At 39.9% G+C, this 26,051-nt stretch overlaps 2 protein-coding genes across 2 annotated transcripts; both read left to right on the top strand.

The window, feature by feature from the left end:
- Positions 1-1,279: 1,279 nt before the first annotated feature.
- On the top strand, positions 1,280-3,377 carry LOC111899945 (piriformospora indica-insensitive protein 2). The gene is made up of 2 exons (XM_023895825.3): positions 1,280-2,032; positions 2,114-3,377. Exons 1-2 carry the CDS (start codon positions 1,811-1,813, stop codon positions 3,311-3,313), a joined length of 1,422 nt encoding a protein of 473 aa, XP_023751593.1. The 5' UTR covers positions 1,280-1,810; the 3' UTR covers positions 3,314-3,377.
- Positions 3,378-24,893: 21,516 nt separating this feature from the next.
- LOC111899944 (uncharacterized) lies at positions 24,894-25,481 on the top strand. Its single transcript, XM_023895823.1, has one exon. The coding sequence runs from the start codon at positions 24,894-24,896 to the stop codon at positions 25,479-25,481; it is 588 nt and encodes a 195-aa protein (XP_023751591.1).
- Positions 25,482-26,051: the final 570 nt, after the last annotated feature.

Raw genomic sequence — 26,051 nt, 5'->3', positions numbered from 1 at the left:
GAACATAAGACCGAATAAGCAATCATGCAGGTGGAAAAAAAATGTGACTTTTCATATTCGGTTCGGTCCATTTGGACCGAATAAGCCCTTATTCGGGTAACCCGGACCGAATAACCCGAAAACCGAATAAGCCTTATTTAATTACCCGAAAACCAAATCGAATTGCTTATTCGGGTCTAATTCGGTTCGGTTTTCGGTTCGGTTCGGGTTTTCGGGCCAAATTCTCATCCCTAAAACTTGTTCACATTCTCTATGGCCTTAGAAAATGATCATCCTCTTTTCCACTGTTAAGTCCAAACCTCTTTCTCACTTAGATCTTGCTGACCGAGTTAACCACCTAAATTTTGTATATCAAACAACTTCAGTTGCCAAAAATTTCTGACCTGACTCGGTCAGACACATATTAAACAGGGTCTTAATGTGACAAACTTGTCCACATTCTCTATGACCTTAGAAAATGAAAATGCTAACGAATAATATAAATTTTCTATTTAATAAATAAATAAAACTTTAACAGGTTCACAAAATATTAGATTCAACTCTCTACCACAACTCTCTTTCTCTTCACTTTCCCTACACAATGAACAATCCTTCAACTAAAATGTGTTAGAACAAAAACTAAAAATTTAATATTTCTCATAGTTCACATATAATATTGTTATCTCTTCACAACGAATCGTCGATATGATATAAGTCACACTTGAACGAAACAAATGAGAGCCTTACAACGGAGCTAAGACCAAGTGTCTCTTCTCCAGGCATTGGACAATGCCAAGACATTCGTATATATCATAAAACAAACAAAAATGTCTCCTCAATTCTCTTTAAATGTCAAAACATATAGATTTGAATGGACATGATGAACTAAAATTGTTATTCCAAATGTCCAATACAATTTCTTGATCAATTAATTCTTTAATTTCGGTTAAAGTTCTCATGATAATTCGAATATATAAAAAACTTAAAACAAGATGCAATATTTACTTGACAAAACAGAACATTTATTATATGTATTTATTAATCGTAACTATAAAATCATTCATAATAACAAACTTACAATCTCAATAGTTACAAAGGTGGCTGCACCTTTAATAATAGACTCACACATGGCATCCGGCGTTTATTCTTTTCCCAGAATAACAATTACTCGATCAAAAACATTACTTCCTTCCTAACTTGTACCCTATGCAACAAAACTTGTACTTTAATCTTTCTTTACTGATTTTAACAATCGTAAAGTAGGAATCCCATAATCTAAACATTTATGGAAGAGTGGCATAGAAAAGTGTGAATAGTTAGGCTTTTAGCTGTTAGATATTGTGCCATGTACGATCCTGCTGGCTGCTGCTTCTCTGAAACACTACAAATTTTCTGTTTATCTCTTCCAACTCATAGCTTCACTATACAATATTATGGAAACCAGAGTTCGACACTCTGAAGTCTGAACCTACCTTACATGTTCTTCATTTCCTAATTTACTCATCTTCCTTCGTGTAATCTTACTGGGGTTTTCAGTTTATGTAATTTCAAGGAACCCCTATTTCGATTTCTTTCAGTTCATTAGTATCAGTTCATGAGCTCTGTTTTTCAACTTTCGGTTCCGTTTCATTCTGTTTTACTTCAATTCGGCTAAAATCTTCCTGTAATTACCAAGAAAACTGATTCGTCTTTCTGTTGGATTTGGATTACGGATACAGCATCTTCGAATTCCAAGATTTTTCTAATTGCATTATTCAAAGTTTGATAATTTTTGTTCTGTTTTGTTTGGATCGTTGAGTGGCGGGGGGTGAACTTAAACATACAACTGGCGATGGGTTATTTCAGTAAAGTTTTCATTGCTACGATTGTAACTGTAACCATCATTGGAATGTACGTCAATGGAGAGAAAGGCGAATATGAAGTTGTTGAAGGAGAAGCTCCCATGGCGAAAACAGAGCAAGAAGCTTTGTACTCTGCTATTCAAGGTTTTGTGGGTTCATGGTGGAATGGCTCAGATCTTTATCCCGATCCATGTGGATGGACTCCTATTCAGGTACCCCACACTTCTGATTCAAAAACCAAGTCTTTGAAGTCAAATTTCTTTCGTACATTAATCGTTGTTTACATTTTTCAGGGTGTTTCTTGCGATATTTATGGTGAATTATGGTATGTGACAGACTTAAATATTGGTTCGCTTCATGATAACTCACTCTCCTGTGCTTCACATCCTGAATTTAGACCCGATTTGTTTAAACTCACACACCTAAAATCGCTTGCATTCTTCGATTGCTTTCATGAACCACCGATCGTCATTCCTTCAGAAAACTGGACTAAGTTTTCCGGCAGCCTAGAGTCACTGGAGTTCCGATCAAACCCTGGTCTCACGGGACCAATCCCACTCGCTTTTAGTAAACTCCACAAGCTTCAATCTTTAGTGGTGATCGGAAACGGATTTTCCGGTGGCTTACCGGCGAACATCGGCAACTTGATTCATTTGAAAAGATTGGTGTTATCTGAAAATGGGTTCAGAGGCGAAATAGGAGACAATTATGGTTATTTAAGTGAGCTATTAATATTAGACTTGAGTAGAAACTCATTATCCGGGAGTATACCGTTGACTTTTGGTGGGTTGACTTCTCTCTTGAAGCTTGACTTGAGTCAAAACCAATTAGAAGGCAAAATCCCAGATGAAGTTAGCAGTTTAAAGAATCTAACCCTTTTGGATCTAAGTAGCAACAAGATTTCAGGTGGGTTGACCAGGTCAATTCAAGAAATGGGTTCTTTAAAAGAGTTGATATTATCAAGAAACCCTATAGGAAGTGATCTCATGGGCATCAAGTGGCAAAATCTCAAAAGGCTCATGGTGTTGGATCTTTCAAACACACAATTAACAGGTGGCATTCCGGAGTCCATTTCTAAGATGAAAAGGCTAAGATTTTTGGGTCTTAATGACAATTATCTTTCGGGAAATCTTACACCAAAGTTGGCAAAATTACATGATCTAAGTTCGATATATGTATATGGAAACAATCTAAGCGGAAAGCTTGAATTTGATGGAGGGTTTTATGGTAAAATGGGTAGGCGATTTGGAGCTTGGAACAATTCGAACTTGTGTTTGCCGATTAATTTGTTGCCTACTACAAGTTTACGCCCTTTTGGGGTAAAGGCTTGTGAAGAAGAAGTGAAGTCAATTGAGGTTAGTTTTGGTGATTCAAATTCCAAGTTGGGTAGTTTTCATTTAGGTAACGAGACTTCTTTTAGTTTTTCAAGATATAAGTTGGATGGGATTTGGATTGTGTTTATGGTAGTTATTTTCTTTAATTTGGTCATGTAATGTATAATAACTTGTACAAGCATCTTTAGATAATATATTAATGTTATATTATTAACTTTCTTTATATTGTTTGTAAAAACTTAGTTTGGTACTTTGGTTATTATGTTTATACCTTTATTAGTAATCATGATATCTAATGTACTTGATGTGAAAAGGCATTAACATTTAGGTGACAAAACATCAAAGAAGTTTCTTGATAGGGATAAATAAGCATGTGGAAACTTTTTCTATCTTGTCAAAATCATTGAGTTTTGTTTGAAATGTTTTTTTGAGTAAATTACAGAAATGTTCGGACCGAGCTTTGCGGTTTTAGACCAATTTTGTATTTCTTGCAAATCGGCTCTTAAACATGAGTTTTGTTGCTGTTTTCCTCCTTAGCCATATAAAATGATACTTTGTTTTTCAATTTTTCGATTTATTGAATTATTAATTTGTTTTATATAATTATTGCATATTGGCTGAGTTATCGGATGGAGAGAAACCATTTCCTTCAACGCTCACAATTCATGTTTTACATAGACATCATATCAGTTTTTCTCAATTTCCTCTTACTTCCATCTCACGTAACCTTCAATATATGAAAATTCATCTCTCTCAACCCTCAAAACCCATGCACTTAGATAAAAATTAGGGAGCATAGAGTACAAATTGAAAGAGAAAGAGATGAGAGCGGGATGAGGGTGTTGGTGAAGCCGGCCAACCTTCTTCCAACTGAACCCGCTCTTACGCGGAAGCGAGGCATAATGAATTATATGTCGATTACGGATGCCTTTTCGAAAATGTTTTTGGAAAAATTTCCAAAACGGTTTAATACAAAATCATATTTCTTTTTCTTTTATATAATTATTATATTTATATCTCGAGACGTTTACGATGTTTGGATTCAGATGATGCATATAGCTTATCATGATCGACCCATTGATTTTAGAGGCTCTATGCGAAAAACCAAAATATAGGCCCTAAATATAAGGGTTTTTTTTTACTTATAACCAAAATTCATTATTTCTATTAAAATTTGACTAAATCAAATTGAGTTCAAATGGAGCAATGTCAATAACAGTTACAACTCTGGATTAGAAAAAAAAACAATATTGATGAATATATGAAAAAATACAATAAACAATGCATGGTAAATACTACAACTAAAAAAAAAAAGTTGAACCTGGTTCTTCTTTCCTTCCCTTGGCTATAAATGTTTTAATTTTAATTTAATGTGGGGTTTGCTACGTTAAAATTTGAGGAATTACGAAAGAAAGCAATTGAAAAAAAAATAGAAGCAAGAGTTATATAGGTCAAGTTTCGGACAAGGGCCAACAATACTAGTAGTAGTAAGTCAAGCGCCTTGAACAACCCGCATATACTTAGGGTCGGGCCTGAGCTTATGGACCAACATGCGAGACATGACCAAAATGGATAAACATAAATATATAAATAGTATTAAGTATTAGGTATCTATTTAATAATATATATATATATATATATATATATATATATATATATATATATATATATATATATATATATATAGAGAGAGAGAGAGAGAGAGAGAGAGAGAGAGAGAGAGAGAGGTGAGTTCAATTGAGAAAATAAAAAAAGTTGAGAATGAGATAATCATTCTGAGCCACTCATTTAATCTAAGCATAAAAAGACACGGTGACAAACTTGTAAATATGATATAATAGCCTTCAATCATAAATACGTAAGTGTAGAAAATTAGCTAACAGTTGAAATTCATTCTAATCGATCGTTATCATCCAAATTTATCCTCCAACCTTCAAAAATCATCAAGATTTCTTCAATTAAATCATCGATCAACGTCATCATGTGTTAATCAATCGTCGACACCATTCAACAGTTGACAACAAAAATTCGTTTTTTGCTCTTTCAATCAAACCTTCAATTCTGCTTGAATACGAGCATATCTTCAACATCTATGATTAATTATACTTCCAGCATCATTAGATCAACATCATCGATAATCAACAAAAAATTCAATTCGTATCATTTATTCAACATCGATCATCAAATAAAACATCGAAATTAAGGTTAGAAAAAGATCAAATCATTTTTTGTTTGAAAATTTTCATATATTTCTCTACCAATCTACTATTTTGTAAGATTTAAATAGTCAAAGTATCATATTTATCGCATTTATAAAAAAGTTAACTTGTATGCACTCCAACTGTTTAATGAAATGCATAAACTAAATTACCACGTTATATTCATATATGAATATGTTTTCTCACCTGAATCAATATGTGATTATTAAAACACAAAACAAATATGCAAGTCTGTATGTTATTCATATGTGAATAACATATAAAAATTATATATATTTCTGAAAACACCTTGTAATATTCATATATAAATATACTGTACAATATTCACATATGAATATACTGTGTAATATTCACATATGAATATACCAACTATTATTCATAAGTGAATATACGATCTAATATTCATAAGTGAATATACTATGTACTATTCTCATGTGATATACCATGTAATACTATATAATATTCACATATGAAAATATCATCTAATATTCACAAGTGAATATACCATCTAACATTCACAAGTGAATATACTATGTAATATTTACAAGTGAATGCATCGTCTAATATTTAAATATGAATATACTATGTTTAGTATATGCTATATTCATATATGAATGATACTTAAATTGTAAAAAATATTAATCATAGTTTTTATTCATAAGTGAATAACGAATGTACTATGGGTGATCGCGGTTCGGTTTGAAACCGTGAAACCGGCCAAACCGGTCATCGGTTTGGTTTTACGGTTTGTATTTTTCTTTACGGTTTGGCTTGCGGTTTTGAACTTTTCAAACCGTAGTGAACGGTTTGACTTACGGTTTTTAAGATTTCAAACCGTTTTAAAACCGGACCGGACCGTAAAATTTATATATATTATTTATTTTTTATATGTAATTGTATTTTATTATATTATATGTTAATTGTTATTATAAATAATAAAATTTAAACCACAACATTTAATATTTTAATTGCAACAGCCCAATACTAGCCCAATACTAGTTTAACTCCAATAAAAATGAGAAGTGCCTATTTCCTAATCTCACAGTCCAGTCCAGACAGAATTAGGTTGTTTGATTGTTTCTCCCTTTCTTTTACCCTAATCGCAAAACACGCAGCCTCATTCCTCAGGTAGAAGACTCAAAGTCGTTTCCCCTTCGTTGTTCATCACTTCTTCTTCACTTATCTAAGATGTAAACTGATTGCGCATAATTGCATACCTCCGATTGCACCTCGACTCCTTCGTTGCAGTAACTCCGACTACACCTCGACACCTTGCTTGCAGCAACTCCGCCCCCGACTCCGTTTGCAGGTCCGCTTCTCGTTATTCCTTTCTGAACAAATCCTTTGATTTTTTTTTAATTTTAATCTCAACTCTAACTTCTGATCAAAAGTGATTTTGATAATCTGATTAATACTCAAATAGATACAAGTTTGCGCCAAATTAACTGTCGACTAATATGAAAGATAAATCAGTTAGGGTTCAGACAGAGTTAGTTGTAAATCAGGCTAAGAAATTAACAGTGTCATATTGTAGAATCCACTTAGGTGACCCCGATATGTTTGCCGATTCCCAAAGAGATAAATTGAATGTTTCTCCATTTTTGCCTTTGATTTTCTCTGAAGTTTCTAGTTCAATCGATACTTTTGGTGGTGGAAACGATCTTGAAGCAGTTGGATGAGGATTTAAGAGGGACTGTGCTTAAGTGTTCATATCCAGGGCTCATCTTCAACAAAAAATGCATCAAAGGGCTCATATCCAGGTAAAAAAACTTTTTAGACCATAAAGGCATATTATATCTATCCAGGTGAAAGTTTTATTAATATTAGATAATTTGTGATTGGTGATAGGTTGATCCTATGTCTTATGCAAGTTCATGCATGTTTGTGAACCTTGGTGCTGTTATGCTTCGATTGTGCAAGTAAGATACTCTTATCTCTTTTGGATTTCAAGTAAGATACTCAAGAAACAACAAGTTCTGGTCAACCAAGTCACTGGTCTTTTTCTTTGGCAGGATGATTTTATGAACTTGATTATCATGTTCATGGTAGGTCTAGAGTACATAAGGAACCCTTTATTAAGAGCCAAAATGGTTGAAGTCTTTAATTTTTGGATGCCTCAGAGGTATTTATCAACTTATTTGTTAATTCTGTCATCTTATGTTATTTGCTTACAAAGGGTATTTATGTCTTTTTACTTGTGTGTGTGTGCAGTGGCTCATCTTCTGCTACCAGTATACTTTTTAGGGGCACCAACTCTCTGTTCAGTATCTTGTGAAGAATCTTTTGAAACTCTATGTTGATATCGAGTTCACAGGATCCCACACTTAGGTGATTGTTTTGTTTCCCAGATTTAACTGATAATCTATTGATGAAATTCGTTTTTATTGATTGATAGTTCTGATCAAATTCGATATTTATTCTAATGAAATTCGTTATTTATTTTGATTGATTCATTTTTATCAGATTCACAGTTTCACAGCTCCATCACACATTCACGGTTACACAGTTTCGTAGAGATTTACAGTTTGGAATGTTTGATGTAATGGTTGCGTGTATTAGTCTAATCTTTAATGTAATGAAACAATATTTGATGTTTTCATTTACTGCTTTTTATTTACTCTTTTGGTAGTTTTTTTAGCTGTTTTGACAACTTTAATATTGTAGTTTTTTTAATAGTTTTTGGCAGAATTGTAGTTGTTCTAATAGTTTTAATTATGCAGATTTTTTACTAAATGAGTCTAATAATGGACTCAACTAAAATGGGCCTAAAAAGCCCAAACTGTGAAACCAAACCGGAGCCAAACCGTTAGTAACAGTTTGGTTTGGATCGGTTTTACATTTTCAACGGTTCGGCTTTGGTTTTTGCTTGACAAAAACCGTTACTAACGGTTTGGCTTCGGTTTGACTTGAAAACCAAAAAAACCGGACCGTGAACACCCCTAGAATGTAGTGTAGGAAAAACCTGATTCATTTTTATTCACTTATGAATAACGATAGCTAAAAATATAAAAAAAAAATTATTTTATCTTAAAAGTATATCAATATGGATGTCTATTTGTAGAGAATAAAAAATCATGAATTTTGGTATATTTAAAATCATTTTTCGATAAAAATAGCTTCTTAAAAATTAAAAAAAAAACGAAAAAACTATGTTTTTGTATATATTAAGGTAATGCTTACCATAGTTTAAGGAAACATGTTTTGTTGGAAAACACATGTGCATCCTTTCTCATTTCCGCTGGTACGTCGGAGGCTTTTGTGGCAAAAATAAATGATTGGGTGAGAATGATTCCCCCATTCTCAACCTTTTTTTTCTCAATTGAACTCTCCTCTCTCTCTCTCTCTCTCTCTCTATATATATATATATATATATATATATATATATATATATATATATATATATATATATATATATATATATATATATTACATTTTAAAAGTTACAAAATCAAACAACTATAAACACAATATTTGCTTCAAAAATTGTAAAACACTAAAACCATAAAAAGATCACATTGGTGAATGAAACAATAGTTGTCAATGTGGGACTAGCTCAGTTGGCAGAGGTTTTGTCTCATAGATTGGAGGACATAAGTTCTACTCCAGACGTTGACGAATAATAGTAACTTGGTGATACTAACTTTTAAGGGATAATGACTTAAAAGGGTAATATATTTTTCGATTTGTACACATTTGGTCACTGAATTTTTTTTTCGTCCACATTTACCCCTTCAACTTGTTAAACTGTACACATCCAGTCCTTAGGACCGGTTACTTCAGGTTAGCCGAAAAATCTGACTTATTAGGGTAATATATTTCTCATTTTGTACACATTTAGTCCTTAATATATTTATACATATTTAGTCCTTAATTTTTTTTTTGTTACAAAATAAGTCATTTTTTGTTTCTGTACAAATTCAGTATTATGAATGATTTATTTAAGGTTTTTCTCATGACATCTAATATGAGACTATCATTGATGACAGGGACGGTTCTCTTTGGGTGCCCGCAGTGGCACTGACAACCCCTGCTTTTTCTGTACGCAGTGTAAATTTTTCGATATTTATCGATTTTTTTCTTTTTTCTACTTACCGACAACACCTACTACGGACCGGTAACACCTACTACCAAATCCCACGTCCGTCCCTAATTGATGAGGTGTTTGGGGCTGTTGATTTTTATGTTCATCGCGGCCTCGACTGCTTGGTTGCATAGGTCTTGTGGTTTGGCTTTGGTTTTGTATTTCGAACGTCGTAACTTCTTCATACAATATCTAATTTTAACGATCTTTATGTCTACGTGTTCGTTTTTTAAGTCTGCTACAACTTTCATTAAGATTACTACAACTTTCGTTAAGATTACTCCCGTTAAAATATAATATATTTTTACTTACGATTTTATAAAAATAAACATCCATAAATGCATTCATAAAAAAACGTATGGATATAAAGATCGTAATTAAAAAATATATTACTTTTTAACGGAAGTAATCTAAACGAAAGTTGTAGTAGACTAAAATACAAACACATAGATATAAATATCGTTAAAATCCGAGATAGAATGAAAAAGTTATGATGTTCATAACACATGACCTAAGCAACCAAGTAGTCGAGATCGCGATGGACATAAGTATCAAAAGTCTAAAAGATCTCGTTAATGATTGTTGCATGTAAGATGTTATGAGAAAAACTTAAAGAAAACATTAATAAGTATTGAATGAGTACAAAAAACAAAAAAAAATTTGCAACAAAAAAAAATTAAGGACTAAATGTGTACAAAAATATTAAGGACTAAATGTGTACAAAATGAGAAATATATTACCCTATTTAGACATTTTTACCGGTTAACCTGAAATAACCGGTCATAAGGACTAAATGTGTACAGTTTAACAAGTTGAAGGTGTAAATGTGAACAAAAAATAAACTCAGTGACCAAATGTGTATAAATCGAAGAATATATTACCATTTTAAGTCATTATCCTAACTTTTAACAACTAACTAGTCATTAGCTAACCTCCATTCGGTTAGTAATTGTCTTAAAGTGAAAATGCAAGAATAATCAGTATATGTAAGGTCAAACTTTATAATATGATGAATCAAACATATGCCACGCTTACTCATTAATCAAAGCCATCAACCACCGACGAAGCCTCACTACAGCCTGACATGTTTCTTATGTTTTAATTTACTGATCCGTTATCTTAGTGATAAGATCTTTTTGTATAGTATATATCTTTTTATAAATTGTAGTTATCTTTGTATTCTTATCCATGATATGTAGAAATTTGATTCCATAATAGTCATCAACCTAGTATATAAGTTACACTAGGTTATAATGTAAATCACCACTTTATGTATTCTCTCTTTGTGAGAGATTTCTTAATCGAAATTGGTTTTTGATTAATTTTGATCTTATTCTCATTTCTTGATATATTCAATGTTAATTACGATCCTTCAATTGGTATCAGAGTAAGTCTCTAGTTATTAAGCAATGTCAACCTCGTCTTCTTCTGAATCCAAAATCTTTATGGGTACTACGTCAAGGAACAAGATTCTTCATTTTGATGAAAAGAACTTTGCCATATGGAAGAGAAAATCCATGGTTGTTCTTGAAACCATGGATCACAATATGATGGACATCATCAATAATGGTCAACATATTCCAACTTTTGAGGAAACCAAAGATGATGTTAAAACTAGTGTTATAAATGTAACGTCCCAAAAATTACAAAGAGATTTTTGTTCATAAAATAAATTAACAAATTCAACATTTGTTTCAAAAACCATTGAATAACATTTGATTGATTGAAAATCATACATTATCAGAGTTCAGTTTACAAAACCGTAGAAACAAATATCTTTGATGCGTGTGTATAGTCCAACCGAGCTCTTTTCATAAGTAACCTGCAAAATATTTAATCTACGACTATAAGAATAAACCTTAGTGAGTTCCCTAATATACCAAATATTCCATCATAAATACAATACATCCAAATAAGGTCCTCCGCTCTAGCGTCGGCATGCCAAATCTCCTATCAACATGCATAACAATCATACATGAAATAACGGGCCTACACCAACCCCAAGTGAATGTTATGGGCCAAATCATAGTCTTACATTCACTTTGTGCCATGGACCAAATCATGGTCTTCCTTTGACATTGCTAGGGGCCACATCTTGGTATTACATACAAGTCCAGGGGCCAGATCCTGCTCTTCCATACAATTTTCAGGGGCCATATCCTGGTCTTTCACATAATTACTAGGGGCAAGATCCTGGTCTTTCATACAATTGTCAGGGGCTAGATTCCGGTCTTCCATACATTTTCCAGGGGCCAAGTACTGGTCTTTCATGCAATACATAGAGTCATATGTAATCAGGGATCTCATAGAAAATCGAGCAAATGATCTAACCAAGAGCAAACAATCAGAAAAGAACATCGCAATCAGGCATTAGAGTAAAAGTTCTCAGGCTATCCAACTTAAACTACATAGAACCAAATCTATCACTACCACATAATCATATAACATAAACACATAACATATACTAGCATAATGCATATCATTGACATCTAGCCTTCCTTAGTTACCCTATCATTGACCACATCTCTTTTAAGTCTTGCGCTTGTAACACCCCGAGTTCAGAAGTGCAAGTTCAGGGTTCTTAGTGTAAATTAGGAAGGTCGACTCGGCAAGTCAATGGATAGACTCGACGAATTGAGTCATGATTCTGGTCATGTGTTAAGTGAGCAACTCGATGAGTCGGAAGTGGACTCGGCGAGTTGGTGCTGAAGGGAGAAAACCCTAATTCTGGGAGTTGTGCCCTATATAAAGCACATTATAGCCACCCTCAGCCTCTTTACTGCCCATTTGAGTTCCAGAAACCCTAATTAGTGTGTGTGAGCCTCCATTGTTAAAGTTTGAGCTTGGAAGAAGGATTTAAGAGGAGAAAGTTAGAAGATCAAGAGGCTAGCATCGGGAGATCATTGTAGATCTGGAATCTACTCCTTCTTAGGCACATTTATGAGGTAACAAGTCGTTACCTTGAGTTTTCTCCTTCTAGATCCATTCTTGGTTGTTGTCTTGGGAATTTTAGCTTGATAGGAATCCCTTTCAGGTTTAGAGGTTAGATCTGTAGTTGCAACTTCAAATCTAGGTTAATAGTGAGCCATGGAAGCTTAAAGCATCAGCCTTGGGGCTTGATTTAGAGTATCTTCGTCCCAAAACCTCCTTGTAGCTTTTTTGGAGCTTGTTGAGCCTTGCATGCGTGTAAAGTTGGAAACTTTATGTGTGAATCTGGCCCTAGGAGTCTAGATCTATGTATTGGAAGCAATGAAATGGCCTGAAATCGTCTGAATGAAGATGTCATGTTTGGACTTGGCGAGTTGGAAGAACAACTCGGTGAGTCTGTTGAAGATTTCCTTGGACTTGGTGTGTTTGTTCTTGGACTCGGCGAGTCTGGTCGTGGAACCTTAAACCTTTTCTGGTTAAGCTGTGAATCGATGAGTCGAGGGATGACTCGGTGAGTTGAGCAAGAAGGGACTTAGAGCTTGTTGGAGTCGACGAGTCTTGGGGCAACTCGGCGAGTTGAGTCGTGGCTTGGGAGTTTCTGAGCATAGGAACTCAACGAGTCAACGGGTTGACTGGGCGAGTAGGGTCAACTAGGAAGGTTGACTTTGACTGAGGACTTTGATTGGGACCAAGGGTTGACCAGTTTGACTTCCAAGGGTATTTTGGTAATTATTGGTGTTTATTGGTTTTGGTTATTTGGTAATGATCAGTGGTGGAGTTCGTCCTGGTGGTCGGAGCAGCGTGGTCTTATTTCTTTAAGTCGGCAGTTGCAGGTGAGTTATCCTTACTATACTGACAGGGTCTACGACACCAAGGCCAACCCTTTATCGGATGGAAGTCCGGGTATTGTTGTTATGTTATTGATTTGCTATGTTTGCATTCTGGTAGTTAGGATGGTATATGTTAGAGACCTGGTTAAGGTCGGTATCCTGGTATATAGGATGATGCTATGCTAGTGACCGGTTAGGTCGGTATCCTGGTTAGGATGCTGCTATGTTATGTGATATGCTGGATCGGTTTGATTAGTTGTGAGATGTTTTATGATTATATGTTTATGTGCACATGGTTGTTGGACTGGGGTTGGGTAGAGGCGGGTCCTGCTTTGTGCTGTAAGCCAACATACCTAGGGCGGACTGGTTAGACCGAAGGCCCGGCGAGCGGTCCGGATAGGCTGAAGACCCCAAGAGGGCAGACCAGACATGCCGAGGCTCGAAGAGTGGACCAGACAGAATGAAGGTTCGGTGCGGACGGACCAGTCATACTGTAGACTCAGAGAGTAGACCAGGTGGACTGAAGGCCCGAAGCGGGCGGACCAGTCATACTGTAGACTCGGAGAGAGAGAGTGGACCGGGTGAACTGAAGACCTGGTGTAGGCGAACCAGTCACACCGTAGACTCGATATGTAACGACCCAAAAATCAAGACCAAAAATTTCTTTTAAAACATTACTAAAACTAGATTTATAAAAACATATCATAAGTTAAACATAACTTTCGAGTATTAAATTCAAAACATAATATCATTATCAGAGTAAACATTCCCAGGTTGACTAATCTATGGTGTGTGCCATGCGATCACCCCGAGCTCTTCCCTCCGCTACCGGAAGTACCTGAAAACAAAACTGAAAACCGTAAGCACGAAGCTTAGTGAGTTCCCCCAACGTACCGCATACCATGCAACCACATAACATATATACTGCCAGGCTATTCTGGGGTGCCTGACTACCCGGTACGGCCATTCTGGGGTGCCGACCTACCCGTGTCAAGCCATTCTGGGGTGCTGACCTACCCATACGGCCATTCTGGGGTGCCGTCTTACCCGTGTCAAGCCATTCTGGGGTGCTGACTACCCATCGGTCCTAACAACCGATCCTCAGGGACTATTTCACCCCTACTACTACGATCACATATAACATAACAAGCCAGCATGCAAACATAACATCACGTACTATCAGGCATTTCTGGGGTGTCTGACTACCCTTCGGTCCTAACAACCGAACTCTACTACTATCACATATAACGTATCATGCTAGCATACAACATAACAGGTAGTAGCAATCAAGATGATATCACAAAGACAATCATCCAACATACAACTCCTACTGGTGGGCCGGCATTGTGGCCTCAGACCCACCGCTACTGGAAGGTAACTCACCTGAACTGCTGAGCTTTGCTGATAAACCTCTGGCTGCTACTCAACAATACCCTGAACCGCTGCTCCTCTAGCTCTCCGAGCTATCAATATATATATAACACTTAGTCTAACTGACCTCCAAAGGTTAACCAAGTCCACTCTAGTCAAAGTCAACCTTCCAGGTCAACCCTACTCGCCGAGTCACCCCACTGACTCGCCGAGTTCATAAATCCAGAGTCCTTCCACTCGCGACTCTACTCGCCGAGTCAGCCCCTGACCCGCCGAGTTTACCGATTCCGATTCCTGACCTGACCAACTCACTGAGTCCTGGCTCGACTCGCTGACTCGAGTCTTAACTCGAAGGGTTTGGGACCACTCGACCCGACTCGCCGAGTCTAAGAACAGACTCGCCGAGCACACGACAAACTTCATTCAACTCGACGAGTTGTTCATCCAACTCGCCGAGTTCATGCCCATCTTCATCCGACTCGACGAGCTGTTCATCCCACTCGTCGAGTTCCTCCTCATCTTCAAGCTACTCGCCGAGTCCACTGAGATCCACTTACATGCAGAGGACTTCCGAGTCATGCATGAGCTCCAAACTATAGATCTACCCTCCCCAAGCCTATTTCCCACGTAAAGTTGCAAACTTTACGTGTAGAGAGTGAGATCTAGGCAAAATACACCCATAGCTAGGGTTTAGGACCAAGAGACTTCCAATTTCCACCCAATGACTGATACTTTATGAGATTACATACCAAAATAAACATGGATCTGAGGTAGCAACCTCAGATCTGGACCTCAAGCTCAAGATTGGACTTAAACATGGCTTAAAAGCCCCAAAACTCATAACCAAAGAAGATCTAAAGGAGGGAAACGAATTGATACCTCCCAATGCTCTGAAATGTTCCCCAAACTTCAGATCCAAGGCCACTCCTTGATGCCTCCAAGATTCCCACTCCTTCTTCTTCCTTAAATCCACTCAAAAATGGCTAAAAGCTTGAATGAACACAATGGGGGCTTAAGGTGCGGTGTTCTGGGTGCAAGAGGCTGTAAAGGAGCCCTAGGAAGAAGATTATGATGCTTAAATAGGCTCCAAGCCCCGAATTTAGGGTTTTCCTCGCACAGACCAGACTCGCCGAGTCCACTTGGCCGACTCGTCGAGTTGGTCACTTTCTTATCGACCCGGATCCCGCTCCGACTCGCCGAGTCCTTCCTTTGACTCGTCGAGTCCCTCTTAAATTTAGGGTTTCCTTTACTTTCTTGGCTTTCAAAATCCTGGGTGTTACAACTCTCCCCCACTTAAACTGAACTTCGTCCTCGAAGTTTACCTTGGCCCACCGCCTACGGTCTGCCTCCAATACTCAACTCCAGCCGCCTACCTGCGCTGGTCTTCCACCGGATACTGCACTGAACCCGTAGGGGTTCTCCATTTCTTTTCTTGCGCAAATCCCTTGCCTTCCCAAGGCAAGCCTCATTACCGACTTTTCCTTGGACACTGTGAAGGTCCTATCCTTCACTAACTCCATCACCTCCCTGCTATTCCCAGACGGGTCATCACCGTCAGCACTCACTGACACTCCTTCCTGCCAACACTTGGTGTCGAGCACCCCTCGACTCAACTAACTGAACTCCACCATACGCTGCATACTCGCACTGCCACCGACTGACAATTCAACTATTCCTCGACTGACTTCCTGACAAACTGGGACCGCCCTGGTCCCTACCAACCTCTCAATGACTGGATTACCGGTTCCCACCGGTAGCTAGTCCCAACACCATCACTGGTCGCCCCCAGCGACTCCTGAAGATACTTCGACTATCTAAAACTGTTCTATCCATTCTGCCGCTCATACTGCAACGATGCTGCTGGAACCAACTTGCTTATCTCCCATCTGATTACTCAACTCCTACTAACTCGAGCCTTCCATCCTGAAAGAAAAGCGACCTGCTTAGCTATCCTTATAGATCACTTACACTTGGCAGAAGGCTCAACTGATCCTGCTGAGAGGGACTTGCCATTTCCAATTCAACCAACTATACTGTCGGCCCTTGCATTCCAACACAAATGCAATACTAACCCAAAACCCTGAAACCTTCCAAACACTGAACTACCTGCAATACTGAACCTGGCTGAAACGCTGAACCGACTGAAACGCTGAACGGCCTGAAACACTGAGCCGCCTGAAACGCTGAGCTGCCTGAAACACTGAGCTGCCTGAAACATTGAACTGACTGAAACATTGAACTCCAACCCAACTGTGGAGTCAAGGGACTCCTCACTTAGTCGCTTCCACGACTTCTGAACGAAATCTTCCTCTAGGACTAGTTTCCACTAGTTATCCTGTCACTGTGGCTCTAGCAACCTTCCGATCCAACCGATCGGGTCCATACGTCACATCCTGACATCATCAATTCCACGACTAACAACATGATGGTTCCCAGACTGACGGTAGTCCGCAACATACCCGAACCCTAACGGTCCACTGCTACTCTGATCTCATAACTGACGCGACGATCTATAGCCGAAATTGCTGACTTAGCCAATACTGATCCAATTGGGATATCCGAAATCTAACCCGTGGATTCCCATATCCTCACTGCTACACCCGAACTGGTGGGTACAACTGCTTTCCCGCGTCTATCACGCGCTCATGCTACCTACCAATCTGATAAAAGGCTGCGACTACGCTCGCGGACTTACAACTCTCTAATACTATCTGGCTGCTAGTGGATGCTACGGCTACCCCCGCAGACTTACAACACCACTACTACTACCATCTGACTGCTAGTGAATGCTACGGCTACCCCCGCAGACTTACAACACTACTACTGCTATCTGACTGCTAGTGAATGCTACGGCTACCCCCGCAGACTTACAACACTACTACTGCTACCATCTGACTGCTAGTGAATGCTACGGCTACCCCCGCAGACTTACAACACTACCACTGCTATCTGACTGCTAGTGAATGCTACGGCTACCCCCGCAGACTTACAACACTACTACTGCTATCTGACTGCTAGTGAATGCTACGGCTACCCCCGCAGACTTACAACACTACCACTGCTATCTGACTGCTAGTGAATGCTACGGCTACCCCCGCAGACTTACAACACTACTACTATCTCGAGAACATCCTGACTATCCCTAGTCCTGCTAGTGATTCCTCATCCCGATTTCTCAAACCCGCTCCCAGTCTTGAATTACTGCATCATCCTCGACATCCTATATCCTTGGAATACTTAGCGCTTCGTCGAGGAACTCTTCGGCTTGGTTCCCAACCCAACCGGCTTCTAATCCGGATACAAGAAGCTATTGTTGGGAAGTTTCCAAACTCCCAACTCCTGAATCCACGCCATCCTGCATGCTAACTCTGCCACTGGCTACTAATACGGAAACATCTCTTGTTACCCGCTCTCAGGATCTTCACTCCGACTCTCATGCGTCCGACAGGTGGTCCTCCAATCTTGGATTCCCAACCAGCTTCTAACCATCTCGATTACATGAACTATCTGCTGGGAAAAGTTCTCGAACTCCTAATTCTGAACTTCTCAATCCATCCATCACTGGACTACTACCATTTCTTCTCAGAGGCCGCACACTCATTCTGAGTCTACGAGACTCTTATCCATGTATCCCCGGAGGGTTCTCCCCCACTTCGATCCTGCTTACCCCTTGCTGCTTCACACTCAAAAGAGATCCCGATCTTTGCTGCCATTCTATAATTATTCTGCTAAGGAGCCCAAGCCTGCCATAGCTAGGGATCTAACCAATCCATCCCTAACACTATGCCGCTCCGAACTAGCGAGACGCACCAAATCCCTTCCAAGCATGCTACAATTACCGCAACCTAGATAACCCGTTCTATTGGGGAACAACCGCTGACTATCAATCTAAAACCAAGGTATGCAAATGGCATATAACTCATTCACCAGCAGGTAGCATAATACTCATAGATACATGCTTACTAACATCGATGCAATACCATAACCATAGAGTTACTACAAAGGAAGGAATTCAACATCATACCTGAGATCTAGTGCGGCTCGATCTTGACTTCCTGTGAAACGATAGGTGCCTGACCCTGAACTCTCTCTACCACCAAGACGGGACAGCGAGACCTGAAATGACCCGGCTGATGACAATGAAAACATCTCTGATCCTGCTTACAATCCCGATACACATGCCCCCTTTCCCCGCACTTGAAACACCTGAACTTGTGACAAGCAAACCCATGAGTTCCTCCACACTTACTACACACCTCTAGATCCTCTTGACCTTCAGCGCCCAAGTCAGCTGAGTAGGACTCCACACTTCTCCCCAATCTCCCTGCGGCACATGCTCGCTTCCTTTTTCCGAGTTGCCCAACCAAACCAATCTCCTGCTCCTGAGTGACCCCGACTACTCCATCAACCGCATGAAGAGCAGCTGGTTGTCCCTGGAACTTAACGGCCAAACGACTAGTGACCCTCTCAATGATGTTGGGTAACTCCTCACGAATGACTAGCGAAACCTCATTAGATACCCAATCATGCAAGGGTCTCTCCCGGAGGCAGGGTGCCCCACTCACTCCTGACCCCTGATGGCAGGAACTAGAAATAGGATCTCCCTCCTTGATGGATCCCTGAACTCCATAAGAACCGGGCTCTAGACGAGCCCCAAACTGCCCTGAAATTATCCCGGGCCTAAAGGCCTCAAGATGGCTGTCCATAAGCTCCACGATGGCCTCCCTAACTGAACCAAAAATCACTGGAGTCTGATCAATGATGCTGCGCGTAATCTCTGCAGAAATGAAATCCCTCATCTGATCATCAAGCTGCCCGGCTCTGAAGCCCGAGCCAGACCCCTCCCCGACACCTGAACTGCTAACTGGTATCTCGCGCAACGCCACCATGCTGAAAATATAACAAAATCCTGATCAATTTACCTACTACTGCTGAGGAATTTCTCACTCACTACCCCATTCCTGGTTTCGTCTTGGCCCCTCTTGAATCGAGTACGGATCCTCTGCTTTCAGTAGTATGGGCCCCTACTACCTTCCACATCTATCCATACTTTCCTCAAGAGTTACCTCAACTCCACACAGTCCCTTTTACTCTTCTACTGATCTCTGCTACTCTCATCCTAGGCTTACCCTAGGGAACCTCTGACTCTACCCAAACAGTCCTCAGCTGCTGAAGGCCTCCTTGTAATGCCAATTAGCCACCACCTGAATACCATCACATATAATGAGGCTCGGATAATCCTTCGAGTAAAAGTCTCGTCCCTACAACGGTTGGACTCAGACGAGAGCTGCGCAGTAGGGCCAAATCCAGCACTCTGAGATTATCCAACCCTGATCACATGTGATGTGACGTATTCACCTAATGGCTAACTCCCATCACTCAGAGTCCCACAAAGCACAAAGCAAGCAGCATTCGGATAAAGGAAACATACTCAGGCAAAACAATTCTCATAACCAGAAACTGCACTAGCATACAATGCTAAGCTCCTGCTATCAGGCATAACCTACACAGGCTATCCTACTGCTGTCTACTCAATACTAGCATGCAATTCTCATAAAGCTGAACACATAAACCAGGCACATAAGGCATCATCCTAGATCCTTAGTCCTATTCTAGCATGCTGTTCTACGGAAGCTGGAACTGAAACTGAAACTGAAATCGATACTGATAATCATAATATAACTTGTATGGGTAAATTGGGAGTACTTACTTGAGCTCGGTTGATTGCATGCACCACACCTCTTTGCTCTTTTAAAATTTCCTTTCTTTTGAATTCTTTTTGTTTTTCTAAAACTGTTTTTCGTTCTCAAAATTCTTTTTACAAAACTGTCTTTTCACTTTTGAAAACTTTTTATCCGACCCCTCAGTTTGAGTTCAGGCACCCCCGGGAGAATGCCCGAATCCCTCAAACCAAGGCTCTGATACCAACTTGTAACGACCCAAAAATCAAGACCAAAAATTTCTTTTAAAACATTACTAAAACTAGATTTATAAAAACATATCATAAGTTAAACATAACTTTCGAGTATTAAATTCAAAACATAATATCATTATCAGAGTAAACATTCCCAGGTTGACTAATCTATGGTGTGTGCCATGCGATCACCCCGAGCTCTTCCCTCCGCTACCGGAAGTACCTGAAAACAAAACTGAAAACCGTAAGCACGAAGCTTAGTGAGTTCCCCCAACGTACCGCATACCATACAACCACATAACATATATACTGCCAGGCTATTCTGGGGTGCCTGACTACCCGGTACGGCCATTCTGGGGTGCCGACCTACCCGTGTCAAGCCATTCTGGGGTGCTGACCTACCCATACGGCCATTCTGGGGTGCCGTCTTACCCGTGTCAAGCCATTCTGGGGTGCTGACTACCCATCGGTCCTAACAACCGATCCTCGGGGACTATTTCACCCCTACTACTACGATCACATATAACATAACAAGCCAGCATGCAAACATAACATCACGTACTATCAGGCATTTCTGGGGTGTCTGACTACCCTTCGGTCCTAACAACCGAACTCTACTACTATCACATATAACGTATCATGCTAGCATACAACATAACAGGTAGTAGCAATCAAGATGATATCACAAAGACAATCATCCAACATACAACTCCTACTGGTGGGCCGACATTGTGGCCTCAGACCCACCGCTACTGGAAGGTAACTCACCTGAACTGCTGAGCTTTGCTGATAAACCTCTGGCTGCTACTCAACAATACCCTGAACCGCTGCTCCTCTAGCTCTCCGAGCTATCAATATATATATAACACTTAGTCTAACTGACCTCCAAAGGTTAACCAAGTCCACTCTAGTCAAAGTCAACCTTCCAGGTCAACCCTACTCGCCGAGTCACCCCACTGACTCGCCGAGTTCATAAATCCAGAGTCCTTCCACTCGCGACTCTACTCGCCGAGTCAGCCCCTGACTCGCCGAGTTTACCGATTTCGATTCCTGACCTGACCAACTCACTGAGTCCTGGCTCGACTCGCTGACTCGAGTCTTAACTCGAAGGGTTTGGGACCACTCGACCCGACTCGCCGAGTCTAAGAACAGACTCGCCGAGCACACGACAAACTTCATTCAACTCGACGAGTTGTTCATCCAACTCGCCGAGTTCATGCCCATCTTCATCCGACTCGACGAGCTGTTCATCCCACTCGTCGAGTTCCTCCTCATCTTCAAGCTACTCGCCGAGTCCACTGAGATCCACTTACATGCAGAGGACTTCCGAGTCATGCATGAGCTCCAAACTATAGATCTACCCTCCCCAAGCCTATTTCCCACGTAAAGTTGCAAACTTTACGTGTAGAGAGTGAGATCTAGGCAAAATACACCCATAGCTAGGGTTTAGGACCAAGAGACTTCCAATTTCCACCCAATGACTGATACTTTATGAGATTACATACCAAAATAAACATGGATCTGAGGTAGCAACCTCAGATCTGGACCTCAAGCTCAAGATTGGACTTAAACATGGCTTAAAAGCCCCAAAACTCATAACCAAAGAAGATCTAAAGGAGGGAAACGAATTGATATCTCCCAATGCTCTGAAATGTTCCCCAAACTTCAGATCCAAGGCCACTCCTTGATGCCTCCAAGATTCCCACTCCTTCTTCTTCCTTAAATCCACTCAAAAATGGCTAAAAGCTTGAATGAACACAATGGGGGCTTAAGGTGCGGTGTTCTGGGTGCAAGAGGCTGTAAAGGAGCCCTAGGAAGAAGATTATGATGCTTAAATAGGCTCCAAGCCCCGAATTTAGGGTTTTCCTCGCACAGACCAGACTCGCCGAGTCCACTTGGCCGACTCGTCGAGTTGGTCACTTTCTTATCGACCCGGATCCCGCTCCGACTCGCCGAGTCCTTCCTTTGACTCGTCGAGTCCCTCTTAAATTTAGGGTTTCCTTTACTTTCTTGGCTTTCAAAATCCTGGGTGTTACACGATATGCATGGTTGTTCTGTTTATGATATGATATGATATGTGTGTGGTATTGTGGTTGGTATTTTGGGGGTAACTCGCTAAGCTTTTGGGCTTACAGTTTCAGTGTATTATTTCAGTTACTTCAGGAGACCGTGGAAAAGCAAAGGCGTGATCGTACCGCTCCTCAGGTTTATGTTGATGTCTTGGGATACTCTGATAATAAATGAGTTGGAAACCTTTTTGTAATAACTTAATGAATATGGGTTGTTTTAGAAAAGTTTAAATTGGTTGTAAATTATTGGATGTTACAAGTTGGTATCAGAGCCTTGGTTTGAGTGAATTGGAGGAACATTCATGTGAACCCAGTCTCAAATCAAAGAGGAATTTTCAAAATGGTTTTCAAAAGGATTTTCGAAATAAGTAAAGGAGGAAGCAGAGGGTACGATCAGCCGGAGCCAGTAAGTTGACCCCAAAATACCATACAAGTTGTTTGATTATGTGATATGTTAGAACTGCATGATAATACTAGGCTAGGGATCTTCAGGAATTTCATGATAGAATTGCCGGGTTATATGATGCCTGCTAGCCTAGGTTTTCCTTTGTAAGAAATTGACATCATTACTGTAGTTATTTAGTGTATGCATCATGGTTATACATAATTAAGATCTTATAGCCTGAGAATGTTTGGTTTAGCCTTATGTTCTGTTCTTGTATGACTGGGAGCTTAGGGTAGGATTGGATATTCGAAAGTCTATAGGTTCCAACGTTATGTATGACTAGCATACACTAGTGTTGCCGGGTTGGTGGAAGTTTCATGGATGGGAGGGTTGCGTGAGACCGGTAGGTCGGTTATGGGATAGTGGCTCTCCTCTAGGAGTTGGGATCAAGTATTTGTTATGTATATGCGATTGTTAGGGTGTTGTGGTGGTACTTGATATAAATATGGGTAGGTGTGGAAGGTAGTATGGGCCCGCACTACTGAAAGCACAGGACCCATACGCGTATCAAGGAAGTCACAACCCCTAGGGTTTTGTTGGAAGCTAGTTCTTGGGATTATTATGAGGAATACCTAATATTCTTGTGGCATATTTTCAGTATGGTGATTACGAGACGTCTCGGGGAAGGATCCGGTTCGGGATCGGGATCAGGAGAGGGTGGTCAGGATGGACTAGTACTAACCGAGGTCATTGGTCAGATGAGTACGGATGAGTTGGATGCTTGGATTCGTGAGATCCTGCATGATGAGGTTGCTGCTATGTTCCGGGCCGAGTTGTCGGGGATGTTTGGGTCGATCAAGACCGCCATGGTTGAGTACTTTGATGAGCGCTATGCAGCTCTTGCGGAGGCGGCTGCTGCGACAGCTACAGCGGCTGTATCAGCGGCAGGGGGAGGAACCGGTCGAGGTTGTCAGTATCAGGACTTCGATAATACGAAGCCCCCTACTTTCGATGAATGTTATAAGATGCTTTATATGTGATAAGTGATTTATGTTATAAGATGCTTTATATGATTTATGATGCCATCGTTTGATCGGTACTATGGTCTATTGCCGACCGAATCTGGAAATTTTATGTGTTCAGATTTCCAAACGTTTACTTACGGTATTAGAACTGACATATAACTTTTCAGAGTGATAAGGAGGTTTATACGTCTGTTGTAAATAAATCTTTCCCTATATTAATTCTCTTCGTTGTACACTGAACATCTGCTAGAGTGTATAGATCGAAATGGTGAGAACTCGCAGCGGTTAAGGAAATGCTAATGGAAACCAACAGCCGGAACCACGAATGATTGAGTGTGCACTAGAGGTACCAGCTACACCTGAGCCAATCACGGTGGCAGGAGTCCAAGCAATGATTTCGGCTATGATAGCCAAACAAAAGGAGTAGAGGAGACTAATTTTGCTTAATAGGGATGAACCTATTGTACCCATTGTATAACCTGAACTGAACATAGAACAATCAGAGGAAGGAAATTACAGCCGTACTGTGAGTCAAGTTGAACCCCAAGTGGTAAGGAGGAATGGCCCGAATAGAGGGATTGACCATGGATAGTAGTATGTATAAGAACTTCTTGGGTGCCAAACCATCAAATTATTCTGGAAGCCCAAGGCCAGTAGAGATTACGGATTGGATCTCCGAAATGGAAATGGTATTTGAAAGCTGCAACTGCAGCAACAAGCAGAAAACCGTCTTTGTAGTCAGACAACTAAAGACCGGAGTTTTAAGTTGGTTGAATTTATTGGCAGATACAATGCCACGGGGGGAAGCCCTGAGGATGTATTGGGAAGCATTCATGGAGCATTTGAAAATACAATACTACTCGGAGGTAAATCTGATAGACCTAAACAATGAGTTTTAGAACTTGAAGAAAGGGAAGATGAGTGTTAATGAGTATGCCACAACATTCAACGAGAGGATGAAGTTATTCCCTTACTTCGTGACTACTAAACTCTCTATGATAGAGATGTTTGATAATGGATTGCCAACGGACTTTTGCCTAACGGTCAAAATGGAAACTAATTTGAAGACAATTGTTAGAGAAGTTAAGAATATAGAGACTCGGATAAGAGAAAAAGGTCTAGAGAAAGATAGAGCAGGAGAAAAGAGGAAGCTTGAGGGATTCTCAAGATCCTATAAGAAAGGAAGATTCTTAAAGTCCAACCTGGATGACCAAAAGTATGGAGGTAGTGGTGGAGTTAAGTGGTGTGAGAAGTGTAAAAAGAGGCACTATAGGAGATGCGACACAGAAGTGACTTGTTATAAGTGTGGGAGGGTTGGTCACTATCCTAAGGATTGCACGTTTAATGATAAGGTATGTTACGGATGTGGGGACAAGCGACATATGTCAAAAGATTTCCCGAAGAAAAATGAAGCACTAAGACCGAATGAACCGTTGAAGCCAAAGGCAAGAGCATTTCAAATGATCCTTGATGAAGCAGGTGACGTTACGAAGGACCAGGAGTAAGGATCTATATATCCGAAGATCAAGATATAAAGTAGCCATGTAGATTGTATCATGTGGTGTAGCCTCTTATAAAAGGCCTAGTGCAGGGTGATCTTGAACATCTATGTAATCGTTTCAAGAAATAATATAAACCTTAGTTATGTTTTCTGATGTGTTAAGTTGCTATATGATTTTCTTGTGTGGTGACATGGAGAACTGCGAGACAATACTTGGGACGAGTATGAGTAGGTGTGAAAGGTAGTAGAGGCCTATACTACTGGAAGCATAGGACTTGCACTTGGAGCAGGGAAAGTCACAAGGTTACTAAGGCACTAGTAACTGATTCCGTTTGGTTCGTGCCTATCGTTACCATCATTTTCGTAATGACCAAGAAGATGATTGATATTCTGACCCTAGCGGTCATATCAAATCGAGTCCGGATAAGATAGTTATGTTACATGGTTCAGAGAACCAAGTTCGATGTAGCATCTGACTTAAGCCAAAAGATTGAAGTGAAAGATAATCGAAGCAATCAATAGAAGTATCGCAATCACCGTGAGAGTAAGATGCTTGTAGCTAGAAGTTTTACAT

Source organism: Lactuca sativa, chromosome 8 (genome assembly GCF_002870075.4).
Source record: "Lactuca sativa cultivar Salinas chromosome 8, Lsat_Salinas_v11, whole genome shotgun sequence".
Classification (NCBI taxonomy): domain Eukaryota; kingdom Viridiplantae; phylum Streptophyta; class Magnoliopsida; order Asterales; family Asteraceae; genus Lactuca; species Lactuca sativa.
Note: the sequence above shows the minus strand (reverse complement) of the source record. Positions and strands in the feature narration are given on the sequence as shown.

Bases quoted from the DNA above. Each gene is read 5' to 3' on its own strand.
- LOC111899945 (XM_023895825.3), top strand. From the start codon at position 1,811: ATGGGTTATTTCAGTAAAGTTTTCATTGCTACGATTGTAACTGTAACC. The intron at 2,033-2,113 runs GTACCCCACACT...TACATTTTTCAG, and splicing joins GTGGATGGACTCCTATTCAG to GGTGTTTCTTGCGATATTTA.
- LOC111899944 (XM_023895823.1), top strand. From the start codon at position 24,894: ATGAGTGTTAATGAGTATGCCACAACATTCAACGAGAGGATGAAGTTA.